Raw genomic sequence first — 27235 nt, 5'->3', positions numbered from 1 at the left:
AGGTTTCGATGCTATCTCAAAATAAATGAATTTCCAAACTGCCGATCTTTGAGGAAATTTTCTCTTTATTGAGCATAGCGATCTGTCCCTGGCTCTTTCGCGGTCAGTACTGACCTTTGCCCCCCAATCCCTCCCTTTCCGATCCCCAGTTCTCTGCTTCTCATTGGCTATCTTCCAAGCCACTTTCCTCATCCCTTCTCCGTCAGATCACAGGAATGTCCCCCCTCCTCCCATCTCTGAGGAGACAGAATCTTCAAAAGAATTAAGTAGGCAAAAGTTCAAGCTTCTCCTCTCCTTATATATGTCAATGCTGGGACGCTGACAATAGATAGAAAATAGAGAATAGAATAGAATAGAATAGAATAGAATAGAAGAGAAGAGAAGAGAAGAGAAGAGAAGAGAAGAGAAGAGAAGAGAAGAGAAGAGACGATGCTATTCCCCAAAGCACCTGAAGGCCAGACAAGGAATAATGGATGGCATTTGACCAAGGAGAGATTCAACCTGGAAATAAGGAGGAATTTCCTGACAGTGAGAACATTTAACCCATGGAACAGAAGTTGCCTTCGGAAGTTGTGGGAGTTTCATCACTGGAGGCTTTCAAGAAGAGACTGGACTGCCATCGGTCAGAAATGGTGTAGGCAGGATCTCCTGGTTGGGCGAGGGATTGGACTAGATGAGTTACAAGGTCCAACTCTGTTAATCTGTATATCTGTATATTCCAAGCCAAAGGACCTGGACACCGGTTCCAAGTTTTATCTACCCTGGGATCCAAAATATGAGTGTGACCGTGACTTCGCAAGGCCGTTTTGTGTGGGTGGGGTGGGGGCAGGTTTCCACCCCTGCTTGGAACGAATGGATTTTCTACACACCTCTTAACTTGTTTGTGGAAAATCTGGCTTCGTGCCCTCTCTGGTGTTTTTCACCCCACGGATAACAAAATCTCCATTTTTGGCACTATTTCCTTTTGAAAGAACCGAGGAGAACTTCACGGGTAGTCCTGAACCTAGGACCGTCCGTTTAATCTTGATTCAAATTGACGACGGCTTTGAAAAAGTGCCTTACGACTTGCCTGCAGTCCCGCGACAGTAATTTTGGGTGCTTGACAAGGGGCATCGACAACCAGTTGCAGTGTCCGGAAGTCACGTGACAGGGATTTGGGACCCGTTTCCGGCAAAAAGACATCCATTTGGGGATTCGGGATTAGGTTAACAACCGGATGATTCGCTTTATGACCGACGTAAAAAAAGTGGGCGTATCATCAGGTCCGGTCCCCTGATAATTTAATGTATGACCTCAGTGACTTAACGATGGAAATTCCACTCTCACTTGTGGTTGTAAATCGAGGACTATAATTGAGACTGGAATTAGTCCTCAACAGCTATTCATTTAATGACCGTTTACAGTTTTTCACACTTACGACCATTGCAGCATCCCTGTTGTCACGTGATCAAAATTTGGATGCTTGGCTCATATTTATGACGGTCGCAGTGTCCTGGGGTCACATGATGCCCTTTTACGACCTTCGGACAAGCCAAGTCCACGGGGAAGCCCGATTCACTTAACAACCGTGTTACTCACTTATCAACTGCAGTGATTCACTTAACAACCGTGGCAAGAAAGGTCGCAAAATGGGGCAAAACTCACTTAACCAATGTCTCGCTTCACAACAGAAATGTTGGGCTCAATTGTGGTCGTAAGCCGAGGACCACCTGTAGATAAATATTCCAGTTGTGGTTTATTACACCTGGTTGATTTTGTGAATTGCACCTGTAGGCGCATGATCTGCGAATAAGGGGAGGGTTTAGATTGCTGTGCCAAGACACACACCCCTCCCCAATTCCTGGTCACATCCAAAAAGATTGCTTAATAGTGAGTCACCTTCCCTTGTATTATGTTTTAACAAGGCACCTTGCAGAGGTTCCAATATCTCAGGGGCTGCCCCAAAGAAGAGGGGGTCAAAATATTCTCCAAAGCCCCTGAAGGCAGGAGAAGCAGCAACGAATGGAAACTAATCAAGGAGAGAAGCAACTTAGAATTAAGGAGAAATTTCCAGACAGTTGGAACAATTAATCAGTGGAACAATTTGCCTCCAGAAGTTGTAAATCCTCCAACAGTGGAAATTTTTAAGAAGAGATTGGATAACCCTTTGTCTGAAGTGGTGTTGGGTTTCCTGCCTGGGCAGGGGGTTGGACTAGAAGACCTCCAAGGTCCCTTCCAACTCTGTTATTCTATTTCTATTCTATTCATCTCATTTCATTTCATTTCACAATCATTCTGTTCTATTCATTTCATTTCATTTCACTATTCTATTCATTTCATTTCACTATTATTCTGTTCTGTTCTATCATTTCATTTCTCTATTCTATTCTATTCTATTCTATTCTATTCTATTCTATTCTATTCTATTCTATTCTATTCTATTCTATTCTATTCTATTCTATTCTATTCTATTCTATTCTATTCCATTCCATTCCATTCCATTCCTATTCTATTCTATTCTATTCTATTCTGTGCTATTCTATGCTATAATTCCCAGCTAATATGATCTTTGCCTGGAGAATTCTGGGAGTTGAAGTGTACCAATATTTGGGGGAAGGGAGCGTATTTGTTAATTCCACCCCTTCTTTTGGCAAGTTTAAGCTGCCCTATCCTTGGTAAATGTCCCAAAATACACTACACTTTACTTGGGCAACCAAAAGCCCTTGGCAGAGAAAGATCGTTAAATAAATAATGCAACATTTATCAAACCATGGAAGGCAACCCTGGCATGTTATTAGGACATGGCATGGCATGATCCAAAGGATCAGAATAACAGAGTTGGAAGGGAAGGGATCTTGGAGGTCTTCTAGTCCAACCCCCTACCCAAGCAGGAGACCCTATACCAGGGGTGAAATCCAGCAGGTTCTGACAGGTTCTGGAGAACCGGTAGCGGAAATTTTGAGTAGTTCGGAGAACCGGCAAATACCACCTCTGGCTGGCCCCAGAGTGGGGTGGGAATGGAGATTTTGCAATAACCTTCCCTCAGGAGCGGGGAGGGAATGGGGATTTTGCAACATCCTTTCCCTGGAGTGGGGTGGGAATGGAGATTTTGCAGTATCCTTCCCCTGCCACGCCCACCAAGCCACGCCCACAGACCCGGTAGTTAAAAAAAATTGGATTTCACCACTGCCCTATACCGCTCTGAACAAATGGCCGTCCAATCTCGTCTTAAAAAACTTCAATCCCCTCAGCCAAAATGGTGGATGCGGGGGAGCATGCTGGGAATTGTAGTTCAGCATCTCCTGGAGCAGGGGTCTCCAACCTTGGCAACTTTAACACTTGTGGACTTCAACTCCCAGAATTCTGACTCCCAGAACTCTGGGAGTTGAAGTCCGCCCCAGCTCCGGATTCCCAAGGATTGTGACCCACACCAACGGTCCTTATCAAAGTTATAACGTACCAAGAATAAACAAAATCCGGCAAAGGTTGGCAACCAGCCCAGAAAACAAGATACGATAAGACACTCACTCTTCAAAAATGCTCTGTAATAATTACACGTTGTTTCCAGCAAGAAATTACTAACGGCGTGCGACTTAAATAGGCTAAGGGAATGGCCAATTATCCTCAAACCTTACTCTCGAGGAGACCTCCTCCTCCTGAGTAGTCACTCCTGCCTTTTGGCAGCCCTGCGTGCTCGAGCATTGAGGAGAGGCTCCTCCACTTCGCTCTCTCCACTTGAAGGAGCCTCTGGAGGTTCTGAAGGCCCTGGCTGAGTCTCTCTGCCTCTGGCACCACATCCTCTTCAGCCTCCTCGCTGTCCGACGCGAACGCTGGCTGCGCAGGCTGCTGGCGCGACCCCACACCAGCCTCCTCGTCGTCGGGATCAGCCACGATCCGCGCAGGCCGCTGGCGGGCCACAACAACAAGTCTTAAAGTTGCCAAGGTTGGAGACCCCTGTTTTGGAGGGCCCGAGGCTTCCTGTCCCTGCAGCTTTTAACCACGGAGTGGTGGCTTTATCTCAACTGAGCCAGCATCAAATTGATTTAGTGATGGAAATAGATTCCTGGGGTGGGGTTGGTTGGACTAGATGACCTCTGTCCTTCCTTCCAAACCGTCCATTCTATGTTTCTTGCCAGCTGGAGATGGCATTTTCTCAACCCAGGTTGACCAAACCGGGTGAAAAGGACAGAATGACCGAATAACAGAATTGGGAGGGACCTTAGAGGTCTTCTAGTCCAACCCCCTGCCGCCCAAGCAGGAGACCCTGCCCTATACCAGTTCAGGCAGACAGATGGTTGTCCAATCTCTTCTTAAAAACCTCCAGTGATGGATGGCACATCCGTAACTTCTGGAGGCAAGTTAAGCTGGTTAATTGTCCCCCCCCCCAGTCAGGACATTTCTCCATTATTTCTAAATTGGACCTCTTCCCTGAGAAGATTCTCATTTTAAATACAAAACGGGTTAAAGAAAAATTCTGTGCCAAGATGCGAGTATAATGATTTGCAGATTTGAGACAGGTTTGGGCCGTGTTTATGGGGAACTGGGAATGTTTTCTGGTTGGGACATTTCCAAAAATATTTAACTGTTCTTGCTGTGCAAAAAGTTTGGAACCTTTTATTTGATTTGGGAAGGTAGTTTGGAGAAGGGGACATATTTGAAGCTTCAACGGTGCGCCGAGAGTCCATTGCCCAAATCTGCCCAAAATTAACCTGGGATACAGGCAGTCCTTGACTTACGACTGTTTGTGTAATGACCATTTAAAGTTATAACATCCCTGAAAAAGTGACTTTCCATTAGTCCTCCCACTTACAACATCGTCATGGTCACATGATCAAGATCCAAGCCCTTGGCAACTACTAGGTACCGTATTTACGACGGTTGCATTGTCCCAGGGTCATGGGAACACCGTTTCAATCAACCAATCAATCAGAATGGAGCTGGAAGGGACCTTGGAGGTCTTCCAGTCCAGCCCCCTGCTCAAGTAGGAGAACTTATACCATTTCAGACAAGTGAGTGTCCAGTCTCTTCTTAAAAAAACCTCCAGTGTTGGAGCATTCACAACTTCTGGTGGCAAGCTGTTCCACTGGTTAATTGTCCTCACTGTTAGGAAGTTTCTCTTTAGTTCCAGGTTGCTTCTCTCCTTGATGAGTTTCCATCCGTTGTTTCTTGTTTTGCCTTCAGGGGCTTCGGAGAATAGGTTGACCCCCTCTTCTTCGTGGCAGCCCCTCAAATATTGCAATACTGCTATCATGTCCTCCCTTCCCCTTCTTTTCTCTAGACTAGCCAAACCCAAATCCTGCAACTGTTCTTCATATGTTTTAATATCCATAAGAATAGAATGGAATGGAATGGAATGGAATAGAATGGAATAGAATACGGAATGGAATGGAATAGAATAGAACAGCACAGCATTAGAATAGCATATAGAATAGAATAGCATAGCATAGCATAGCATAGCATAGCATAGCATAGCATAGCATAGCATAGCATAGCATAGCATAGCATAGAATAGAATAGCATAGAATAGCATAGAATAGAATAGAATAGAATAGAATAGAATAGAATAGAACACAGAATGGAATAGAGTAGAATGAATAGAATGAAAGAATAGAATAGAATAGAATAGAATAGAATAGAATAGAATAGAAAGAACACAAAATGGAATAGAGTAGAATGAATAGAATGAAAGAATAGAATAGAATAGAATAGAATAGAATAGAATAGAATAGAAAGAACACAGAATGGAATAGAGTAGAATGAATAGAATGAAAGAATAGAATAGAATAGAATAGAATAGAATAGAATAGAATAGAATAGAATAGAATAGAAAGAATACAGAATGGAATAGAGTAGAATGAATAGAATGAAAGAATAGCATAGCATAGCATAGCATAGCATAGAATACAGAATGGAATAGAGTAGAATGAATAGAATGAATGAATAGAATAGAATACCGAATGAATAGAATGAATGAATAGAATAGAATAGAATAGAATAGAATAGAATAGAATAGAATAGAATAGAATAGAATAGAATTAATGGAATGGAATGGAATGGAATGGAATGGAATAGAACAGAACAGGACAGGACAGGACAAGACAGGACAGGATAGGATAGGATAGGACAAGACAGGACAGGACAGGACAAAACAGAACAAAGCAGAACAGAACAGAACAAAACAGAACAAAACAAAACAACAGAATTGGAGGTCATCTCCTGGCCTTTAATCAACTTAGCTGCTCTTCTCTGCACGTTTTCCAAAGTCTCAACATTTTCAACGAATACGTTACTTTTTGTCAGTGCCGTTGTAATTTTCGAACGGCCGCTAAAACGGACGGTCGTAAGTCGAGAGTACCTGTGTTCGAAATCCCTTTCCCAAAGAGCCCCTCCTCCCCTTCCTTTGACCAAACTGGCACTCCTGGCTGTGCCCGCCTTCCATCCAGCGCCAGCCTTACAATCTCTGAGCAAGTAAACATGTTTATTGCTGCAAGGGTTATTTTTTTTTCCCCCATCCCCTCCGGGGACAAAGTGCAATTAAACCGCAGAGGAATTTTAAAGAAATTCCTCCCCTTTGCAGCTCAGGTAGCTTTTTAATTACCAGCTCTAAACGTCTTCTGTGCGTGGCACTTTTATTGTTCCTTTGGGACAGGGTTCATTAACTGGTAGTCCTCGACTTACGACTGCAATTGAGCCCAAGCATTTCTGTTGTCAAGCGAGACATTGGTTAATTGAGTTTTGCCCCATTTTACGAGCTGTCTTGCCGCGGTTGTTAAGCGGATCACTGCAGTTGATAAGCGAGGAAGACGGTTGTTAAGTGAATCGGGCTTCCCCGTGGACTTGGCTTGTCCGAAGGTCGTAAAAGGGGATCATGTGACCCCAGGACACTGCGACTGTCATAAATATGAGCCAGCTGCCAAGCATCTGAATTTTGATCATGTGACAACAGGGATGCTGCAATGGTCGTAAGTGTGAAAAACTGTAAACGGTCACTAAATGAATAGCTGTTGAGGACTAATTCCAGTCTCAATTATAGTCCTCAACTTACAACCACAAGCGAGAGTGGAATTTCCATCGTTCAGTCACTGAAGTCATAAGTTAAATTATCATGTGACCGGACTGATGATACGCCCATTTTTTTACGTCGGTCATAAAGCGAATCACCCGGTCGTTCAACCAATCCAGAATCCCCAAATGGATGTCTTTTTGCCGGAAAACCGGTCCCAAATCCCTGTCATGTGACCTCAGGACGCTGCAACTGGTTGTCGATGGCCCTTGTCAAGCCCCCAAAATTACCGTCGCGGGACTGCAGTGGTTGTGCGACAGTCATACAGGCAAGTCATAAGAAGGGATTTGCTTAACGATGGGAAAAAAAGGATGTAAAACGGGGCCAAACTCACTTCACAATTCTCTTGCTTAACAGCAGAAATTTGGGGCTCAATCGTGGTCGTAAGTCGAGGACCACCTGTGTCAGCAATTTTCTGATTAGAACTCACCGCAGCTTTGGATTTGTGGAAAATTAGCTTTGGAAAACAGAAGTATTGCCGAGAACTTTCAACTCCTGCAACCTAAGTGAAGGACATTCCATTTTTCCTTTGAGGAAATCCTTGCAAGATGAAATAATTTCCAACCTGCAGGGGTGAAATGCTCCCGGTTCGGACCGGATCGCCTGATCCGGTAGCGATGGCGGCGGGTGGTTCAGAGAACCGGTAGCAAAAATCCCTGCGTGCCCCCCCATGCCCAGCTGAGCCGCACGATCATCAGAGGCTTTTTTTTTTTTACTTTTAAAAGCATTTTTTCTACAACCTCTTCAGACGAAAAAATGCTTTTAAAAGTAAAAAAAAAAAAAAAGCCTCTGATGATCGCGCGGCTCAGCTGGAATCGTCAGAGTCTTTTAAAAGCATTTTTTCTACAACCTCTTCAGACGAAAAAATGCTTTTAAAAGTAAAAAAAAAAAGCTTCTGATGATCGCGCGGCTCAGCTGGGATCGTCAGAGGCTTTTCAAAGCATTTTTTTCTGCAACCTCTTGGCCGAAGAGGTGGTAAAAATAATGCTTTGAAAAGTCTCTGACGATCCCATCAGAGGCTATTATTTTTTTTATTATTTTTATTATTTTATCATATTTGTATACCGCCCTGTTCCCGAAGGACTCAGGGCGGTGAACAGCCAAGGTAAAATACAATGACATACAAAAGTTAAAAAACTATTAAAAACAGATTAAATAATTTAGGCTCAAAAAACAAACTTAAGGCATCCGATTTATCTAAAAGCATTTTAAACCCAATTTAAAAGGGAGAGTTAGGCCAGACCAGCCTGTTGGAATAAAAACGTTTTTAGGGCGCGGCGGAAGATGCGTAAGTCTTGGATCCTCCGTATCTCCGGGGGGAGCTCGTTCCAGATGGCTAGAAAAAATGCTTTGAAAAGTTAAAAAAAAAAAAAAAAGTTGGCCACACCCATCAATCACATTACCCCACCCACCACCACTAAGCCACACCCACAGAACTGGTAGTAACACATTTTACATTTCACCCCTGCCAACCTGGATTAATTTTCTCTTCTCTTTTCCTCCAGGTATTATATGCACCATTATCCTCATATATATGCTTTGCACAGACTGTTGGATTATAGCAGTTCTATACTTGGTGTGGTACGCCTTCGACTGGAACACTCCTAGTAAGGGTAAGTGTCAGTCCTGCCCCAATCCGGTCCCTTAGGAAAGAAAGACCCTCGACTCCCTTGGGGTTAAAGCAAAGGATTTACTAAGGATGTGGGTTGCAGTAAATTCAAGCCGACTCTGAAATCTTCCACGCTTGCTAGATACAAAAACAAGGTGTAGGTTGGCCCACGACCCGTCCATCTCCCCCGTGACCAGTCCGTTTCCAGATATTTCAGAACTTTTTTGAGAGGTTTGGGGATAATCTGCATATTTCTCAAAGGTGCTTGGCCATGGGATGCTGGTACAAATAAGATCTGGCTGCTTGTCCTTCTCACCTGTCATTCCCCCCGCCCCCCCAATTTCCTGTCGCATATCCACAAAGCTCTACAGCCTTTTCATCCTTCTCTCCTTCTTCACCCTTCCTTCCTTCCTTCCTTCCTTCCTTCCTTCCTTCCTTCCTTCCTTCCTTCCTTCCGTCCTTCCTTCCTTCCTTCCTTCCTTCATTCCCTCCCTCCCTCCCCCTTCCTTCCTTTCTTCCTCCCTTTCCTTCCTTCCTTCCCTCCTTCCCTCCCTCCTTTCCTTCCCTCCTTCCTTCCCTCCCTCCCTCCTTCCTTTTTCCTTCCCTCCCTCCTTCCTTCCCTCCCTCCTTCCTCCCTTCCTTCCCTCCCTCCCCCCTCCCTCCCTCCTTCCTTCCCTCCTTCCTTCCCTCCCTCCCTCCTTCCTTCCTTCCTTCCCTCCCTCCCTCCTTCCTTCCTTCCCTCCCTCCCTCCCTCCTTCCTTCCCTCCCTCCCTCCCTCCTTCCTTCCTTCCTTCCTTCCCTCCCCCTCCCTCCCTCCTTCCTTCCCTCCCTCCCTCCTTCCCTCCCTCCCTCCTTCTTTTTTCCTTCCCTCCTTCCTTCCCTCCCTCCCTCCTTCCTTCCTTCCTTCCTTTCCTCCCTCCCTCCCTTTCCTTCCTTCCTTCCTTCCCTCCCTCCTTCTTTCCTTCCCTCCTTCCTTCCCTCCCTCCCTCCTTCCTTTTTCCTTCCCTCCCTCCTTCCCTCCTTCCTTCCCTCCCTCCCTCCTTCCTTCCTTCCTTCCTTCCCTCCCTCCCTCCTTCCTTTCTTCCCTCCCTCCTTCCTTCCTTCCTTCCTTTCCTCCCTCCCTCCCTCCCTCCTTCCTTCCTTCCTTCCTTCCTTCCCTTCCTCCCTCCCTCCCTCCCTCCTTCCTTCCCTCCTCCCCTCCTTCCCTCCTTCCTTCCTTCCTTCCTTCCTTCCTTCCTTCCTTCCTGCCTGCCTGCCTGCCTGCCTGCCTGCCTTCCTGCCTGCCTGCTTCTGATGGCAGGATGCCTGTGAGGCGCAAAGCCGAACTAGGCAAAGCTGACAGTAAGGGATGTCCGGTAATTCTGCAATTTTTTAAAAAATCTGCGAAGGACTTTTTCCCTCCTTCTTTAAGAGAGTTGTACAGGTAGTCCTCAACTTAGGACTCTAATTGAGCCACAATTGTAACTTGTGACGGTCGTTAAGTGGCTCATCATATGACTGTGCCGGATTTTACAACCTTTTTGCGGCGGTCTTTAAAGAGAGCCCATGGTTCCCTGTGGGTGGTTTTTTTTTCCCAGAAAGCCGGCGTCAACCCCGGTTTTCCACTAAAAATGTTATAAATGGCAGTCAGTCCTGGCATCTTTAAGACCAGCGAACTTCGAACTTGCAGAGTTATTCTGTATTCTGTGTCTTCAGATGCCAAGGTAGAAATGTATGAGAAGAAATGGTTTTCCCCCCCCAGATATATAGTCCTAAACCAGGATGATCCAAACCCCAAACCAGGGAAAACAGATGGTTTTGCATTGATGCTTGTTAACTATATTTCTGATTCGAGCATCATGGTTAACTAAATTAGCTTCACCAAAATGACATTTGGCTGCACCTTCCTTGTTTATGTTGTTGTTGTTGTTAGTCGCGAAGTCGTGTCCAACCCATCGAGACCCCATGGACCACGTTCCTCCAGGCCTTCCTGCCTTCTACCATCCTCTGGAGTCTGTTTAAGCTCACACCGACTGCTTCAGTGACTCTATCCAGCCACCTCGTTCTCTGCCGTCCCCTTCTTCTTTTGCCCTCCATCGTTCCCAGCATTAGGCTCTTCTCCAGGGAGTCCTTCCTTCTCATTAGGTGGCCAAAGGATTTGAGTTTCCTCTTCAGGATCTGGCCTTCTAGAGAGCAGTCAGGGTTGACTTCCTCTAGGACCGACGGGTTGGATGGCCTTGCAGTCCAAGGGACTCGCAGGAGTCTTCTCCAGCACCAGAGTTCAAAGGCCTCCATTCTTTGGCCTTCTCAGCCTTCCTTGTGGTCCAACTTTCACAGCCATCCATTGCAACTGGGATGATTATACACACTTTTGTTGGCAGGGTGATTATATCCTTGTTTATATCCTCTCTCAGTCTTTTCTCTTCTTATTTTTTTTTTCAAAGCTGGAAGGAGATCACAGTGGATTAGGAACTGGGCCATCTGGAGGTACTTCCGGGATTACTTTCCAATCCGAGTGAGTTGCTGAGATGTTTTTATCAGAGATTATTTCAATTAAGTGTTAAAATAATTTTTTTGGGGTGGGTTATTTCTTTATTTTTTAATTTATTTGTAGAATTTCTTGGCCGCCCATCATATCACAGGATAGCTTTGGGCAGCTTACAATCTAAAAAAAAAAAAAAGAAGATAAAAACGATCCTTTGACAGGAAGTCCTCAACTTACGGCCAGAATTGAGACTGAAGTTTAAGTGGCTAAGCAGAACGGTCGTTAAGTGAGTCTTGGCCAATTTTATGACCCTTTTTGGGCCATGGTTGTTAAGTGAATCTCGCTTTTGTCACTGACTTTATTGAAAGCCCCCGGGAAGGCCATTAAACGGCAGTCACGTGACCTCCAGGATGCTGCAACCCGGTTGCCAAGCACCTGAGTTTCGATCATGTGACCTTTGATAGTCGTAAGTGTGAGGACTGGTCGCAAGTCCCTTTTTTCATTGCTTTCATAACTTGAACAGCCATTAAACGAACGGTCATAAATTCGAGGACTACAGGTACATGCATGCCACATACATGCCAAGAAAGCTTGCGGTGTAACGAATGCGATGGCCGAACTACTAATTACACTTCCCAAGTGTGCCGATACGGAGGAGGTCCTCCAAGTATGGGTGCTGCTGCTGTGTTTCACTGCTCACTGCTAGGGATGGCCAGAGGGGGCGACATTGCGTCAACCGACTCAGCCGGTCTACCAATGAGTTTTATCAAAGCTCTATGGTAGCGTTTTTCAATCTTGGCACTTGGAAGAGGTTGTGGACTTCAACTCCCAGAATTCTGGGAGTTGAAGTCCACACCTCTTCATGAGCCTTGGTAGTACAGGGGTTTAAGGCACCCTGTTATTAAGCTGGTTATTAAGACCAGCTGCCTGCAATTACTGCAGGGTTCGAATCTCGCCAAGGCTCAAGGTTGACTCAGCCTTCCATCCTTTCTAAGGTAGGTTAAATGAGGACCCAGTTTGTGGGGGCAATAAGCTGACTTTGTATAAATATACAAAAGTATGAAGGCTATTGCTGAGCACATTGTAAGCCGCCCTGAGTCTTCGGAGAAGGGCGGCAAATAAATAAATAAATAAATAAATAAATAAATAAATAAATAAATAAATAAATAAATAAATAAATAAATAAATAAATAAATAATTAATTAATTTAATGTTTTTCTGCCCAGCACCTTATCTTCAAACATCTTGCTCAAATCGTGTCTGATCCCTGGCTCGAATTTCTCTCTTTTGTCTGCTCCTCCGAACTCTGCCTTTAACTTCCAAACTGGTTGAGCCGGAATTTGTTCGGGTTTTTCTGGAGGTTGTGCAAAACAGCATCGAGTCCTTATGGTGATGTGCAAAAAAATAAGTTTGCAGGATGAGAGTGGCTACAGCTTTTTCACTTTTCATTCCAACCCCGGGAAGCTCTTTAGAGCCCATTCCTTATATATGGCAAATATTTGGAGTGATATCGCGCTGAAAACCCATAAACTCTGTATTTGATTGACGTCTAATGCTGGACGTGTCCATACTGTGTTACTTCTTACAAAGTTCACAGAGAAAATGAAATTTCCAAGTGGGGAAGAAAGATCCTGGAAACATGGGGGCTGCTTGGAAGGATGGTTTTTAATGGTGGACAGGATCACCTGCCTTGAAGATCTTATTTATTTTATTCAATTTGTATACCGCCCTTCTCCTAGTGGACTCAGGGCGGTGCACAGCCAAAACTAACATAACAACACAAAATTAAAATTATTAAAAGAATTATATACTTTGGCCTAATTTTAAAGCAATTCGAATTAAAACCCATTGACAGATTAAAAGCTAAACAACTAAAAAAACTAAAAAATGGGGGGTGGGGTTTCACGCCAGCCCTGCTTGATGGAAAAGAAAAGTTTTCAGGGCACGGCGAAAGACCCGGAGATCCGATATCCTTCTTATCTCCGGGGGCAAATCTTGGGCGAAGAAGCAAAAAAAGGGGAAGCGATGCTGAGAGTGCCTGGAGTTTATGCCCTCTCTGGGATTTTGAATTTGAGCTTGTGTTCTGATTGGTGGTCAGACTCCCATGGGGGCCATGCAGGGGTCACTTTGTAGGTTGTGCTTTTGAGTCCCAAGCTTGGTTGAGCCTTGCCGGGTAATGATGTAATGAAAGAGCTTTGGGATTCCTATTATGGCTCTGCCTGAAGGAGGTAGATCTTTGTTATGTAGAATAGACTGGCCCAGGCCTTGATGGCCCATTGACAGGTGGGAGAGGGGGGGCTGAGTTTCTGCCTCCCTTTTAGGGGAAATATTCTGCCCTTGTAATATTTCCTAAAATATCTCATTGTTCTAGGAGAGGTGTGGGTGCTAACTTCCTACACCCTCTCACAGTTACTGCTGTTGAGCCAGGTACCACCTACTCTGTATCTGTATATTTGTTTTTTTCTTGCCTAAGTGTGTGTAAAACCTTACTTTTCTCACTACTGAATTGCGTTTTCATAGATAAGGCCATGTGTTCAACTCTGTTGAGGTCCTTCAGGTGCTTTGGAGAATAGGTTGACCCTCTGTTCTTTCTGGCAGCCCCATAGAATAGAATAGAATAGAATAGAATAGAATAGAATAGAATAGAATAGAATAGAATAGAATAGAATAGAATAGAATAGAATAGAATAGAATAGAATAGAATTAATGGAATGGGATAGGATAGGATAGGATAGGATAGGATAGGATAGGATAGGATAGGATAGGATAGGATAGGATAGGATAGAATTAATGGAATGGGATAGGATAGGATAGGATAGGATAGGATAGGATAGGATAGGATAGGATAGGATAGGATAGGATAGAATTAATGGAATGGAATAGGATAGGATAGGATAGGATAGGATAGGATAGGATAGGATAGGATAGGATAGGATAGGATAGAATTAATGGAATGGAATAGGATAGGATAGGATAGGATAGGATAGGATAGGATAGGATAGGATAGGATAGGATAGGATAGAATTAATGGAATGGAATGGAATGGAATGGAATAGAATAGAATAGAATAGAATAGAATAGAATAGAATAGAATAGAATAGAATAGAATAGAATAGAATAGAATTAATGGAATGGGATAGGATAGGATAGGATAGGATAGGATAGGATAGGATAGAATTAATGGAATGGAATAGGATAGGATAGGATAGGATAGGATAGGATAGGATAGGATAGGATAGGATAGGATAGGATAGGATAGGATAGAATTAATGGAATGGAATGGAATAGGATAGGATAGGATAGGATAGGATAGGATAGGATAGGATAGGATAGGATAGGATAGGATAGAATTAATGGAATGGAATGGAATGGAATGGAATGGAATAGAATAGAATAGAATAGAATAGAATAGAATAGAATAGAATAGAATAGAATAGAATAGAATAGAATAGAATAACAGAGTTGGGAGGGACCTTGGAGGTCTTCTAGTCCAACCCCTGCTTAGGCATTTCAGACAAATGGTTATGCAGTCTCTTTTTAAAAACTTCCAGTGTTGCAGCATTTACAACTTCTGGAGGCAAGTTATTTCATTAATTGTTCTCCCTATCAGGAAGTTTCTCCTTAATTCCAGGTTGCTTCTCTCCTTGATTAGGTTCCATCCTTTGCTTCTTGTCCTGCCTTCAGGTGCTTTGGAGAAGAGCTTGACTCCCTCTTCTTTGTGGCAGCCCCTGAGATATTGGAAGACTGTTATCATGTCTCCCCATGTCTTTCTTTTCATTAAACTAGACATACCCAATTCCTGCAGTCATTCCATATACATTTTAGTCTCCAAACCCTTAATCATCTTTGTTGCTCTTCTCTGCACTCTTTCTAGAGTCTCCACAATTTTTTTTTTATATATATATTGTGGCGACCAAAACTGAATGCAATATTCCAAGCGTGGTCTTACCAAGGCCTTATAAAGTGGTGTCAACACTTCTCGTAATCTTGATTCTGTTCCTCTGTTAATGCAGCCTAGGATTGTGTTGGCCTTATTGGCAGCTGCAGCACATGGCTGGCTCATATTTAAGTGATTGTCCACTAGGACTCCAAGAATCCCTATTTCACGTACTGCTAATGAGCCAGGTACTATCCCAAAGGTGCTTTTTCAAGAAGCAGCTGGACTTTGTTTTTTCTTGAAGATGTTTCACTTCTCATCCAAGAAGCTTCTTCAGGGGACTTCCGGTTTGGCGTCGCGGGGATGCAGTCAGGGAAATGGCAGGGCTCTGATGAGCCCCGCCAAAATCCCGACTGACTAACTGCCGCTGACAGGTCTGTGGACCTACCCTCTCCTGAAGGGACAGGGAAAAAGAGAAGGACCCCTTGGGTGGCTGAGAGGAAGAGCAAGTTCCTCGGAGGCCGGAGGCAACCCTCTAAGTCAGCGGCGGGGGACGGCAGCCATGGCGGCTGCCTCGAGACTGTGACAGATCAGGACAAGCAAAGTACAGGAGGAAGGAAGAAAGGACGAAAAGCTTCGGAGCCGGGTGAGTGACACAAGCCCAGGCGAGAACAACGTGTTAAAGAGGATATTAATAAATAAGACCCCCAGCCTTACTTAGCGGCTGAACATCTGAGCGGCTTGGAGATTTTGGGGGAAAAAAAAGGGGGAAAGAAGTTTTAAACCCTTTAAGAATCTTTATTTCAGCACTGATTGATTGGAGGGAATTGCTTATTAACAGAGCTGGATATTTGAACTTTCTTTTTAAAACTGAAATGAACTTGAAAAGAGAAAAGCGAAATTAAGGATTTGCCACCTTTAAAAGACAGACAAAGAGATCAAACGAGAAAGTCCAGTTGCTTCTTGCAAAAAGCACATATGAGACAATCGTGACCCGAATGACGGAGAATCTCTACAGATTTTTGAGCCAGACATTACCTATTCTATACCTGTGCATTTGGTTGTTCTTGCTTAAATGTACAACTTTACTTTTCTCATCACTGAATTGCATTTTGTTAGATAGAGCCCAAGGTTCAAATCTGTCAAGTTCCTTCTGTATCTTGAAGGAACTTGACAGGCTCCTCCTGTTCCTCTGCCTCACTCCTATCAGTCTCTGGAGGCTCCGGAGTCCGCACCTCACTCCCCGATGGCCCTGGCCCCATCTCTGCCTCCGACGCAGAGCTCTCATCCAGGCCTTCCCCAGACTCCAGGACTGGCCCACATTCTTCCTCAGCCTCATCGCTGTCCGACTCCGCTGCCAGCTCCTCAGGCTGCTGGCAGACCACAACACCCTCTGGTAGTTCCCCAGTGCTCCAGGATCTTGGAAAGATATGTGGGTTACGAGAGCTTACATGGGTTGGGTCAGAACCATCGAATCCTATTCTTGCTCTACGGCAAAAACTTAACACGTTGGGACTGAAAGATTCGCCTAGTTTGTGAACTTCTGCCCTGGGACTCGTTTGTCATCTTTATATATATATAAACAAGCTGAATTGTGACTTGCCTTTGGCTCCTATCAAAGGGCATCCTTTGATCTAGAGCTTTTCATTTGCTGCAGTCGGGTTTCTCCGGTTCCAGTGGTAAAAATACAGCGAATGAAGTCCAGACGTGACTTATCTCTCGGTGACGAAGACCCAATTTAAGTCTCAAAGTCTCTTAAAATAACTTCTTCGCAACAGCCGTGCTCTGCATTCCTGACCAGGGGTGAAATCTACTGACCTTCCCTACCGGTTCGGAAGTGCATACACCGCGCACACTCTTTCTCTCTCTTCACTCTCGTGTGTGTGCGCATTACATGTGTGCGCTGACCCTCTGTGCATGCACAGAGGGTAAAAAACAGGTTACTGTTAAAACCAGGAAGTGACGACCGGGCAAGTGGGCGGAGCCTTGAGCTGCTATCGCTATCGGTTTTCCGAACCGCCGGCCATCATCATTTGCCCGAACCGGGCCAAACCGGAAACATTTCACCCAGTGGTGGGATTCAAGTAATTTAACAACCGGTTCTCTGCCCTAATGATTTCTTCCAACAACCAGTTTGCCAAACTGCTCAGAAAATTAACAACCGGTTCTCCCGAAGTGGTGCGAACCGGCTGAATCCCACTACTGATTTCACCTCTGATCCTGACCCTTCCTCAGGTTGCAGACAAATTCCGTGGGGTTCTTTGAAGCTTCAGTGATTTTGGTGAACCCCAGAAGTGGTCCTTTAAAAGAGCTTTTCCTTCCCTGAGGCTGGCGGGAAATTTGGCGTTGGGGATATACAGGTGGTCCTTGACCGCAATCGAGCCGTTGCTAAGCGAGACTGTCATTAAGGGAGTCTTTTTCCCCCCATGTTACCACCTTCCTTGCTGCAGTTGTTAATAATGGTTGGGAAATAAACCGGGGTTCCCCATTGACTTTGCTTGTCAGAAGGCCGCAAAAGGGGATCACATGACATTGCAACCGTCATAAGTACATGCCAGTTGCCAAGCGTTGCAATTTCGATCACGTGACCGCGCGGATGCTGCACCGGTCGTAAGTGTGAAAAGTGGTTATAACTAAGACGCATTTTTCAGTGCCGTCGTAACTTCGAATGGTCACTAAATGAACTGTTATAAGTCGAGGACTGCCTGTACTGATAGAAGAGAGTAGCTCAGGGTTTTGGTTCCTTGGTGCTCTCTGAGCTTGGTGGTTTCCTTGCAAACGTTTCATGACCAAACTAGGTAACGTCTTCAGTGCTAGAAGGGAAAGGAGTTTGCTTTTATTTTTATATACAGATAGTCCTCGACTTCCAACAGTTCGTTTAGTCATCGTTCAAAGTTACAACGGGATTGAAAAAAATGATTTATGACCGTTTTTCACACTTACAACCGCTGCAGCATTCCCATGGTCGTTGACAGTGGTGGGTTTCAAATATTTTTACTACCGGGGCGTGGCTTGGTGGGCGTGGCTTGGTGGGCGTGGCAGGGGAAGGATACTGCAAAATCCCTATTTCCTCCCAATCAGCTGGGACATCCATCCATCCATCCATCCATCCATCCATCCATCCATCCATCCATCCATCCATCTATCTATCTATCTATCTATCTATCTATCTATCTATCTATCTATCTATCTATCTTCATTTCCACCCCACTCCAGGGGAAGCTTACTGCAAAATCCCTATTTCCTCCCGATCAGCTGGGACATCCATCCATCCATCCATCCATCCATCCATCTATCTATCTATCTATCTATCTATCTTCATTTCCACCCCACTCCAGGGGAAGCTTACTGCAAAATCCCTATTTCCTCCCGATCAGCTGGGACATCCATCCATCCATCCATCATCTATCTATCTATCTATCTATCTATCTATCTATCTATCTATCTATCTATCTATCTATCTATCTTCATTTCCACCCCACTCCAGGGGAAGCTTACTGCAAAATCCCCATTTCTTCCCGATCAGCTGGGACATCCATCCATCCATCCATCCATCCATCCATCCATCCATCTATCTATCTATCTTCATTTCCACCCCACTCCAGGGGAAGCTTACTGCAAAATCCCTATTTCCTCCCAATCAGCTGGGACATCCATCCATCCATCCATCCATCCATCCATCCATCCATCCATCCATCCATCCATCTATCTATCTATCTTCATTTCCACCCCACTCCAGGGGAAGCTTACTGCAAAATCCCTATTTCCTCCCAATCAGCTGGGACATCCATCCATCCATCCATCCATCCATCCATCCATCCATCCATCTATCTATCTATCTTCATTTCCACCCCACTCCAGGGGAAGCTTACTGCAAAATCCCCATTTCTTCCCGATCAGCTGGGACATCCATCCATCCATCCATCCATCCATCCATCCATCCATCCATCTATCTATCTATCTTCATTTCCACCCCACTCCAGGGGAAGCTTACTGCAAAATCCCTATTTCCTCCCAATCAGCTGGGACATCCATCCATCCATCCATCCATCCATCCATCCATCCATCTATCTATCTATCTTCATTTCCACCCCACTCCAGGGGAAGCTTACTGCAAAATCCCCATTTCTTCCCGATCAGCTGGGACTCGGGAGGCAGAGAATAGATGGGGGCGGGGCCAGTCAGAATTTTTACTACCGGTTCTCCGAACTACTCAAAATTTCCGCTCCCGGTTCTCCAGAACTGGTCAGAACCTGCTGAAACCCACCTCTGCTCATTGATCAAAATTCAGAAGCTTGGCATCCGACTCATATTAATGACGGTTGCAGTGTCCCTCGGTCAAGTGAGCCACCTTTTGTGACCTTTTGACAAGTAGAAGTCAGTGGGGGAGCCAGATTCGCTTAGCAACCATGTGACTCACTTAACAACTACAGCGATTATATATGAGGTAGCAGTGTGCGGCAGCAGCCAAAAAAAAGCCAATGCAATCCTAAATTGCATTAACAGAGGGATACAATCAAGATCAAGGGAGGTACTAATACCACTCTGTAAAGCCTTAGTAAGACCACACCTAGAGTCCTGCATCCAGTTTTGATCCCCACACTATAAAAAAGGATGTTGAGACTCTAGAAAGAGTGCAGAGAAGAGCAACCAGGATGATGAGGGGACTGGAGACTAAAACATACAATGAACGGTTGCAGGAACTGGGTTTGGCTAGTCTAGTGAAGAGAAGGACCAGAGGAGACAGGAGAGCATCTTCCAATATTTGAGGGGCTGCCACAGAGAGGAGGAAGGGGGTCAAGCTATTTTCCAAGGCACCCGAAGGCCAGACAAGGAATAATGGATGGAAACTGATCAAGGAGAGATTCAACCTGGAAATAAGGAAGAATTTCCTGACAGTGAGAACAATCCACCCATGGAACAGAAGTTGCCTTCAGAAGTTGTGGGAGCTTCATCACTGGAGGCTTTCAAGAAGAGACTGGACTGCCATTTGTCAGAAATGGTGTAGGGTCTCCTGCTTGGGCGGGGGGTTGGACTAGATGACCTCCAAGGTCCCTTCCGACTCCGTTATTCCACCTGTTATTCGCTTAACAACTGTGGCAAGGAAGGTCGTAAGACAGAGCCACCGTTCACTCAACCCAATGGTCTCTCTTAGCAAACAGAAATTCGTTGGGCTCCGTGGAGGTCTATCTGTACCAGGGACAAAGCTTGTTGTTGTTTGGAGAACACAGGACGTCCCCTTACGGTGCAAGGGGGTAGATAGCGCGTTTATCTCTGACATTGCGTGTCGTGGCACCGAGACCTTTCCGTGGCTTCAGAAAGCACAAAGCGGATCGCTGAGCATCTGTGAGGCAGCTGGGACAGTTCAGTAAGAGTCCTGACTAGGTGGCCCAGTGGCTAAGACATTGAGCTTGTCGATCAGAAAGCTCGGCAGTTCGGCGGTTCGAATCCCTAGAGCAGGTCTCTTGCGTGAGCAGGGGGTAGGACTAGATGACCTCCAAGGTCCCTTCCAACTCTGTTACTGTCCTTTTTCTCCCCGCCCCCCCCCCCTTATTGTTCACGAAAGTTGCACGTGGCGGACAGCTGGTTACACAGGTGCTAAGGACCAAAGGTTACACATCAAGCTTGTTTGCTAACTTCGGGAGATAAAATATCTCCCGGGGAGTATGAAGCAATGGCTTTTTTCAGCCTGGTAATGTAAATTTCCAGTTTCATTTCATTTCATTCCATTTCATTTATTAAATTTTTATACCGCCCCTCTCCCGAAGGACTCGGGGCGGTGAACAGCCAGGATTAAAAAACATACAATATAAACATTAAAATACTTTAAAAACATAATTAAATCTATATTGGCTTCCCCCAATTTAAAACCCCTTACCCATAAAATTCCATCCTTCCAAGGTCGGTAAAATGAGGACCCAGATTCTTGGGGGCAAGAGGCTGACTCTGTAAACCGTTTAGAGAGGGCTGGAAAGCACTGTGAAGCGGTACATAAGTCTTAAGTACTACTAGTACTATACATAAAGCATACTTTATGTATACTTTAAGTTAGTGGATTTGAAATAGCTTGATTCAAAAAATTGGTCCAATCTAATGCACTGTTTGTATTACGTGGAGGATACAAACAGATAGGATAGTGTATAATATATGTGTTTCTTGTTGTTTTTTCCCCCTTTCCTTCTCTCCTTCCCCAGATGATCAAAACTCACAACCTGGCCCCCAATCGGAATTACATTTTTGGCTACCACCCGCACGGAATCATGTCCCTGGGTGCCTTCTGCAACTTTAGCACTGAGGCCACAGGAGTGAGCCAGATCTTCCCCGGGATACGTCCGTACGTCACCACACTCACGGGAAACTTCCGGTGGCCCATTCTGAGGGACTACTTGATGACCGGAGGTAAGGAGGAAAAAACCTGCTTTGGGTTGTCGAGCGATGCAGTTTTGTCTCGGGAGGAAAGCCCGTTGAATGCGTTGGATCTTCTAAGGCAGGAGTCTCTAACCGTGGCAACATTAAGGCAGGAGTGGGATTCAGCCGGTTCGGACCGGTTCGGATGTTAATTTTAATCTGGTTCGCCAAACTGGTAGTTGCAAGGACTGGCTGAACCCTCCCACCCGGCCCTGCCCCTCCCCTCCTAGGAGTCTCCATGCGGCCCGTTTTGGATGCCAGATAAATGCAGCGCCTGCGCGGAGACTCTGGGAGGGCGAAAAATGGGCCTTCTGGAAGTTCTGGAAATCCGGAAACGGGCCTGTTTCGGGCCTCCGGAGCCCAGGAGAGGCTGTTTTTACCCTCCTGGAGGCTCAAGGAAAGTCTCCAGAGCCTGGGGAGGGTGAAAAACAGGCCTACCGGAAGTCTGGAAACAGGCTCGTTTCCGGCCTCCGGAGCCCAAGGGAGGCCATTTTTCGCCCTCCCGGAGGCTCAAAAAAAGCCTCCGGAGCCTGGGGAGGGTGAAAATGCCCCCCCTCACGCCGTGATGCATGAGGCCGAGTAGGCCATGCCCACCCAGCAACCGGGCAGAGAACCCGTTGCTAAAATGTTTGAATCCCACCCCTGCTTTAAGGCCTGTGGACTTCATGGCTGGCTGGGGAATTCTGGGAGTTGAAGTCCACAAGTCTTAAAAGCTGCCAGAGTTGGAGATCCCTTGTTGTAAGTTGTAGAACTTGGAACTTTCTGAAAAGGACTGCGACGTTTAATCTTTGTTTATATGGGTTGGAGGAAAGGAAGAAAAACAATTGGAACCAGCAATTAGCTGTCCTTGGTTGTTCTTGGGAAGAAAATAAAGCAAAAAGAGTTTTGGAGTGGTTAGAAAATAGTAAGACTTGAAAGCTAAAGACCCAATCCAGAAGAACAGTGGCAAAACCATTTTTGCTACTAGGAAAACGACATGGATAATTGAGCCTCAGTGAAAATTCCTTGGTGCTCTCTGAACTGGGTTGATTTCTTGCAGACGTTTTGTTAAGGATATTCTTGGCTCATAACTGATGTTGTGGGTTATTGAGCAGAGTACCCTTTGAGTAAATGCATGAAAAGCGCCTGGAAGTGGTTGTGAACAATCACAGTCAACATACAAACACACTGAGTTGTTGTAGTCTTTTACTTTTAGAAAAAGTAAAGCAAAGTCCAAAAACAATCCAAGTCATACACAGATAAGACGAGAGTTAAAAGATCAATCCAGGGATATTTCAAGTACAAAGTCTTCTTACCAGTTGTAGTCATACACAATAAAACAGTTCTCCTTGAGTTTCAAAACAGGAACAAGTTCAATATCAAAACATTCAATAAATAGTAGAAAGCAACATGTAGCGATGATCAAACAGTGATCATGCAGAGAGATCAGGTAGAGAGTTACAGCAAATAAGCAGGTAAAATGGTGTAGTATCCACACAAGCCATGATCCTGACTTCCCTTAAGTACATTGGCTACAGAGCTTAGCCAATCAGGATACAGGATGATGCAATACAGTCTTAAAGCAATATAATACCTTTCTGACTGCAAACATACATTGTTGGTTTATATATTGCCTGACCAACTAGTTAGACAAATAACCATTTCATAACACGTTTCATGACCCAACTAAGTAATATCACCAGTGCTAGAAGGGAGTTGGGTTTGCGGAGAGGAGGAGGAGGAGGAGGAGGAGGAGGAGGAGGAGGAGGAGAATGGCTGTATGGTCCTTGGTGCTCTCTGAGCTTGGTGGTTTTCTTGCAGAAGTTTCATTACCCAACTAGGTAACATCTTCAATTGAGCTCCAATTGCGAGATCTTGTTTTTCTTGATAAACTTAGAAAATGCCATGTAATGCCTCTAATGCTGCAGCAGGTGGCAGCACTTGCTATCCTTGGTTGATCTTTAAAAAGCCAGGGAGATGGAAACGGCTTAATAAAGATAGTCCTCCACTTACAGCGGTTCGTTTAGTGACCAATCAAAATTCATGTGAGTTTTGCCCTGTTTTTCCACCTTTCTTACTGCACTCAAATTAGTAACACGGTTGTTAAGTGAATCTTGTTTCCCCATTGACTTTGCTTGTCAAAAGGTTGTAAAAAAATGATCACATGATCCCCGGAACACTACAACCGTCATAAAGAGTAGCCAGTTGCCAAATGTTCGAAGTTTGATCATGTGACCTTTGTGTGTTGCAATGGTCGTAAGTCTGAAATAGGGTCTTGGGTCACTTTTTTCAGTGCTGTGTAACTTCAAACGGTCACTAAATGAATGGTTGTAAGTTGAAGACATGGTCGTAAGTGTGAGAAAGGATCATAAGTCACTTTTTCTAATGCTGTTGTAACTTCAAACAGTCACTAAATGAATGGTTGTAGGTTGAAGACATGGTCGTAAGTGTGAGAAAGGGCCATAAGTCACTTTTTTCAGTGCCGTTGTAACTTCAAACGGTCACTAAATGAATTGGTTGTAAGTCGAGGACTGCCTGCATTTCCTTTTTCTTCCCCCTAAAGGCCCTTTTTCTCTCTTAATGTCCAGGTCTCTGCCCCGTGAACCGCAACACCATAGACTACCTCCTTTCCCAAAACGGCACTGGCAACGCGGTCGTCATCGTGGTGGGGGGCGCTGCGGAGTCCTTGAATTGCGCCCCGGGGAAAAACTGTGTGACTCTGAAGCACCGGAAGGGGTTTGTGAAGCTGGCATTAAGACATGGGTAAGGAGAATGAAGGACCCTCATTTGCCTCCCTTTGGACCAATTACTAGGAGACTGAGAGTTCTAGTCCCACCTTAGGTCTAAAAACCAGCTGGGTGATTTTGGGCCAATCACCAGGTGGCTGAGAGTTCTAGTCCCGCCTTAGGTCTGAAAGCCGGCTGGGTGACTTTGGGCCAATCACCAGGAGGCTGAGAGTTCTAGTCCCGCCTTAGGTCTGAAAGCCGGCTGGGTGACTTTGGGCCAATCACCAGGAGGCTGAGAGTTCTAGTCCCGCCTTAGGTCTAAAAACCAGCTGGGTGATTTGGGCCAATCACCAGGAGGCTGAGAGTTCTAGTTCCGCCTTAGGTCTGAAAGCTGGCTGGGTGACTTTGGGCCAATCTCCAGGAGGCTGAGAGTTCTAGTCCCTTCTTAGGTCTAAAAACCAACTGGGTGACTTTGGGCCAATCACCAGGAGGCTGAGAGTTCTAGTCCCTTCTTAGGTCTGAAAGCCAGCTGGGTGACTTTGTGCCAATCACCAGGAGGCTGAGAGTTCTAGTCCCTTCTTAGGTCTAAAAACCAACTGGGTGACTTTGGGCCAATCTCCAGGAGGCTGAGAGTTCTAGTCCCTTCTTAGGTCTAAAAACCAACTGGGTGACTTTGGGCCAATCACCAGGAGGCTGAGAGTTCTAGTCCCTTCTTAGGTCTAAAAACCAACTGGGTGACTTTGTGCCAATCACCAGGAGGCTGAGAGTTCTAGTCCCACCTTAGGTCTAAAAACCAACTGGGTGACTTTGGGCCAATCACCACGAGGCTGAGAATTCTAGTCCCGCCTTAGGTCTGAAAGCCAGCCTGGTGACTTTGGGCCAATCACCACGAGGCTGAGAGTTCTAATCCCGCCTTAGGTCTGAAAACCAGCTGGGTGACTTTGGGCCAATCACCAGGAGGCTGAGAGTTCTAGTCCCGCCTGCAAATAAAAGAAAAATACCTTCCTGGGTGCAACTCTGACCCTGTGAAGGACCCCAATGGTGATGGAGCTGTTGCTTCTTTGCAATTCTGACAGTGATTTTGTCTTTTCTCCTCCAGGGCCGATCTGGTCCCCATTTACTCCTTTGGGGAGAATGAAGTCTTCAAACAGATCATTTTTGAAGAGGGATCCTGGTGCAGATGGGTGCAGAAGAAATTGCAGAAGTATATCGGCGTGGCTCCGTGCATCTTCCATGGACGGGGGGTCTTCTCCTCCAACAGCTGGGGGTTGGTGCCTTATGCCAGGCCCGTCACGACCGTCGGTAAGTGGGGAAAGAGAGATTCCTGGTGTCGATAGAGGAGAACGTTTGTAGCTCGGGGTTGAACGGTGGGGTCCTTGGTGCTCTCTGAGCTTGGTTGTTTCCTTGCAGACGTTTCATGACCAAATTAGGTAACATCATCAGTGCTAGTAGGCGATGGGGTTTGCTCATATTCTAGTGCAGTGATGGCTAACCTTTTTGCCATCGCGTGCCAGGAGCTGGGGGGAGGGGTTTTTGCGTGCATGCGTCTCCACACCCATAATTCTATGCACCCCAACCCCGCGCATACACGCGCGACACCACCATCCCCCCAGCTCCTGGCACACAATGGTACGGTAGGCCTGTTTTTCTCTCTCCCCAGGCTCCAGAGCCTTTCTAGGAGCTTGGGGAGGGCGAAAACGGCCTTCCCTCCTTCCAGGGAGGCTGGAAACGGCCTGTTTGCCAACTTCTGGTGGGACCTCCGGTGTGTGTGTGTGTATGTGGGGAAGGCTGTTTTCGCCCTCCCCAGGCTCCTAGAAAGGCTCTGGAGGCCTGGGAGAGCAAAAAACGGGACTTCCGGTCCCACCGGAAGTTGGTAAACAGGCCGTTTCCGGCCTCCGGAGGGCCTCCGAAGGAGTGGGGAAGGTCGTTTTTGCCCTCTCCAAGCTCCTAGAAAGGCTCTGGAGCCTGGGGAGAGAGAAAAAGGGGCCTCCCTCTCCCAAGGCCCTCCGGAGGCAGGAAACAGCCTGTTTCCCTACTTCCGGTGAGCCCAGAAGACCTGAAAATCAGCTGGCCGACATGCGCATGCGCGCCAGAGCTGTACCCACCGATATGACTATGTGTGCTACCTGTGTACCCACCGATATGACTATGTGTGCCACCTGTGGCACGCGTGCCATAGGATCGCCATCACGGTTCCAGTGCAATTCTAGTAAATTATAAAGAGAGAGAAACCCATTTTAGGGGAAAAGCGATCTTTCCGTGATCTGTCATGTCCCTTTCTCTCCTTTGCCTTCCAGTCGGCGAGCCCATCACAATTCCCAAAACGGACAATCCCTGCCAGAAGGAGATAGACTTTTATCACAACCTGTACGTACAGTCTCTGGACAGACTCTTTGAGAAGTACAAGACGAAATTCGGCCTGTCGGAGTCGGAGACGTTGGAGATCAACTGATGGCACCCGCGCGACGACGCTGCCTTGGGGGGACTTAAATTTTCTGGCGGGCTTGGAAAAACCGGCGCCAAAAGAGACTCTTTCTGCCAGTCCAATTGTTTTGTCTTCTGCTCTGTGGAATTGGGGGAATCAAGCATGGATGTGTAGAGAAGATAAAGGAATATTGTCTAAATATTCAAATATTAGATCTCTCTTAGAGCCAGTGTATCGTTCGGCTGCTGACAGAGCTGCCTTGTCTCCTTAAAGAGGTAATGAATCCCCTCATCCCACCTCAATCTCCAAGGTCAGCCAGCCGCCATCTTTACAGGCCACCATCTTTGAATGGAGACCTTGTCTGCAAAAAGCAGGAACTCCGTCTCCGACTTGGGACGTGCCGTCGCTGCTTCTTCGGAGAGGGAAAACACCGAGAAATGGATAAGAAACGGGGAAGAAAGGAGATGCAGATTGGAGCCTACTAATATCTGTATTTCAGAGAGTCTCTTCTGATTGTCTGATTTCTATGTTAAGTATCCAAATTAGGTTTAGGGTAGCCATTTTGGAAAGAAACTCCACCAAATACCTCCCCTAATCTCAGGAAATCAGAAATGATAGCTGGTCCATTTATATTGTTTGCAACTCTTGGGCTCCTCACCAGTAGAACATGCGTGATTGTTGTGACCCAGGCCCAAGTAGGTAGAC

At 45.8% G+C, this 27235-nt stretch overlaps 1 protein-coding gene across 1 annotated transcript in view; it reads left to right on the top strand.

Moving 5' to 3' along the window:
- Nucleotides 1–27034, top strand: part of DGAT2 (diacylglycerol O-acyltransferase 2) — a 47134-nt gene extending 20100 nt beyond the window's left edge. Inside the window, exons 3-8 of the mRNA XM_060684457.2 lie at nt 8548–8655; nt 11075–11145; nt 21187–21391; nt 23968–24142; nt 25205–25407; nt 26403–27034. Coding sequence (XP_060540440.1) covers nt 8548–8655; nt 11075–11145; nt 21187–21391; nt 23968–24142; nt 25205–25407; nt 26403–26557 — 917 coding nt within the window. The 3' untranslated portion in view covers nt 26558–27034. The remainder of the gene's footprint in view (nt 1–8547; nt 8656–11074; nt 11146–21186; nt 21392–23967; nt 24143–25204; nt 25408–26402) is intronic.
- The last annotated feature ends 201 nt before the right edge of the window (nt 27035–27235 follow it).

Source organism: Pantherophis guttatus, chromosome 5 (genome assembly GCF_059756535.1).
Source record: "Pantherophis guttatus breed Tessera chromosome 5, ASM5975653v1, whole genome shotgun sequence".
NCBI lineage: Eukaryota > Metazoa > Chordata > Lepidosauria > Squamata > Colubridae > Pantherophis > Pantherophis guttatus.
This window is presented reverse-complemented; position numbering and strand designations above follow the sequence as displayed.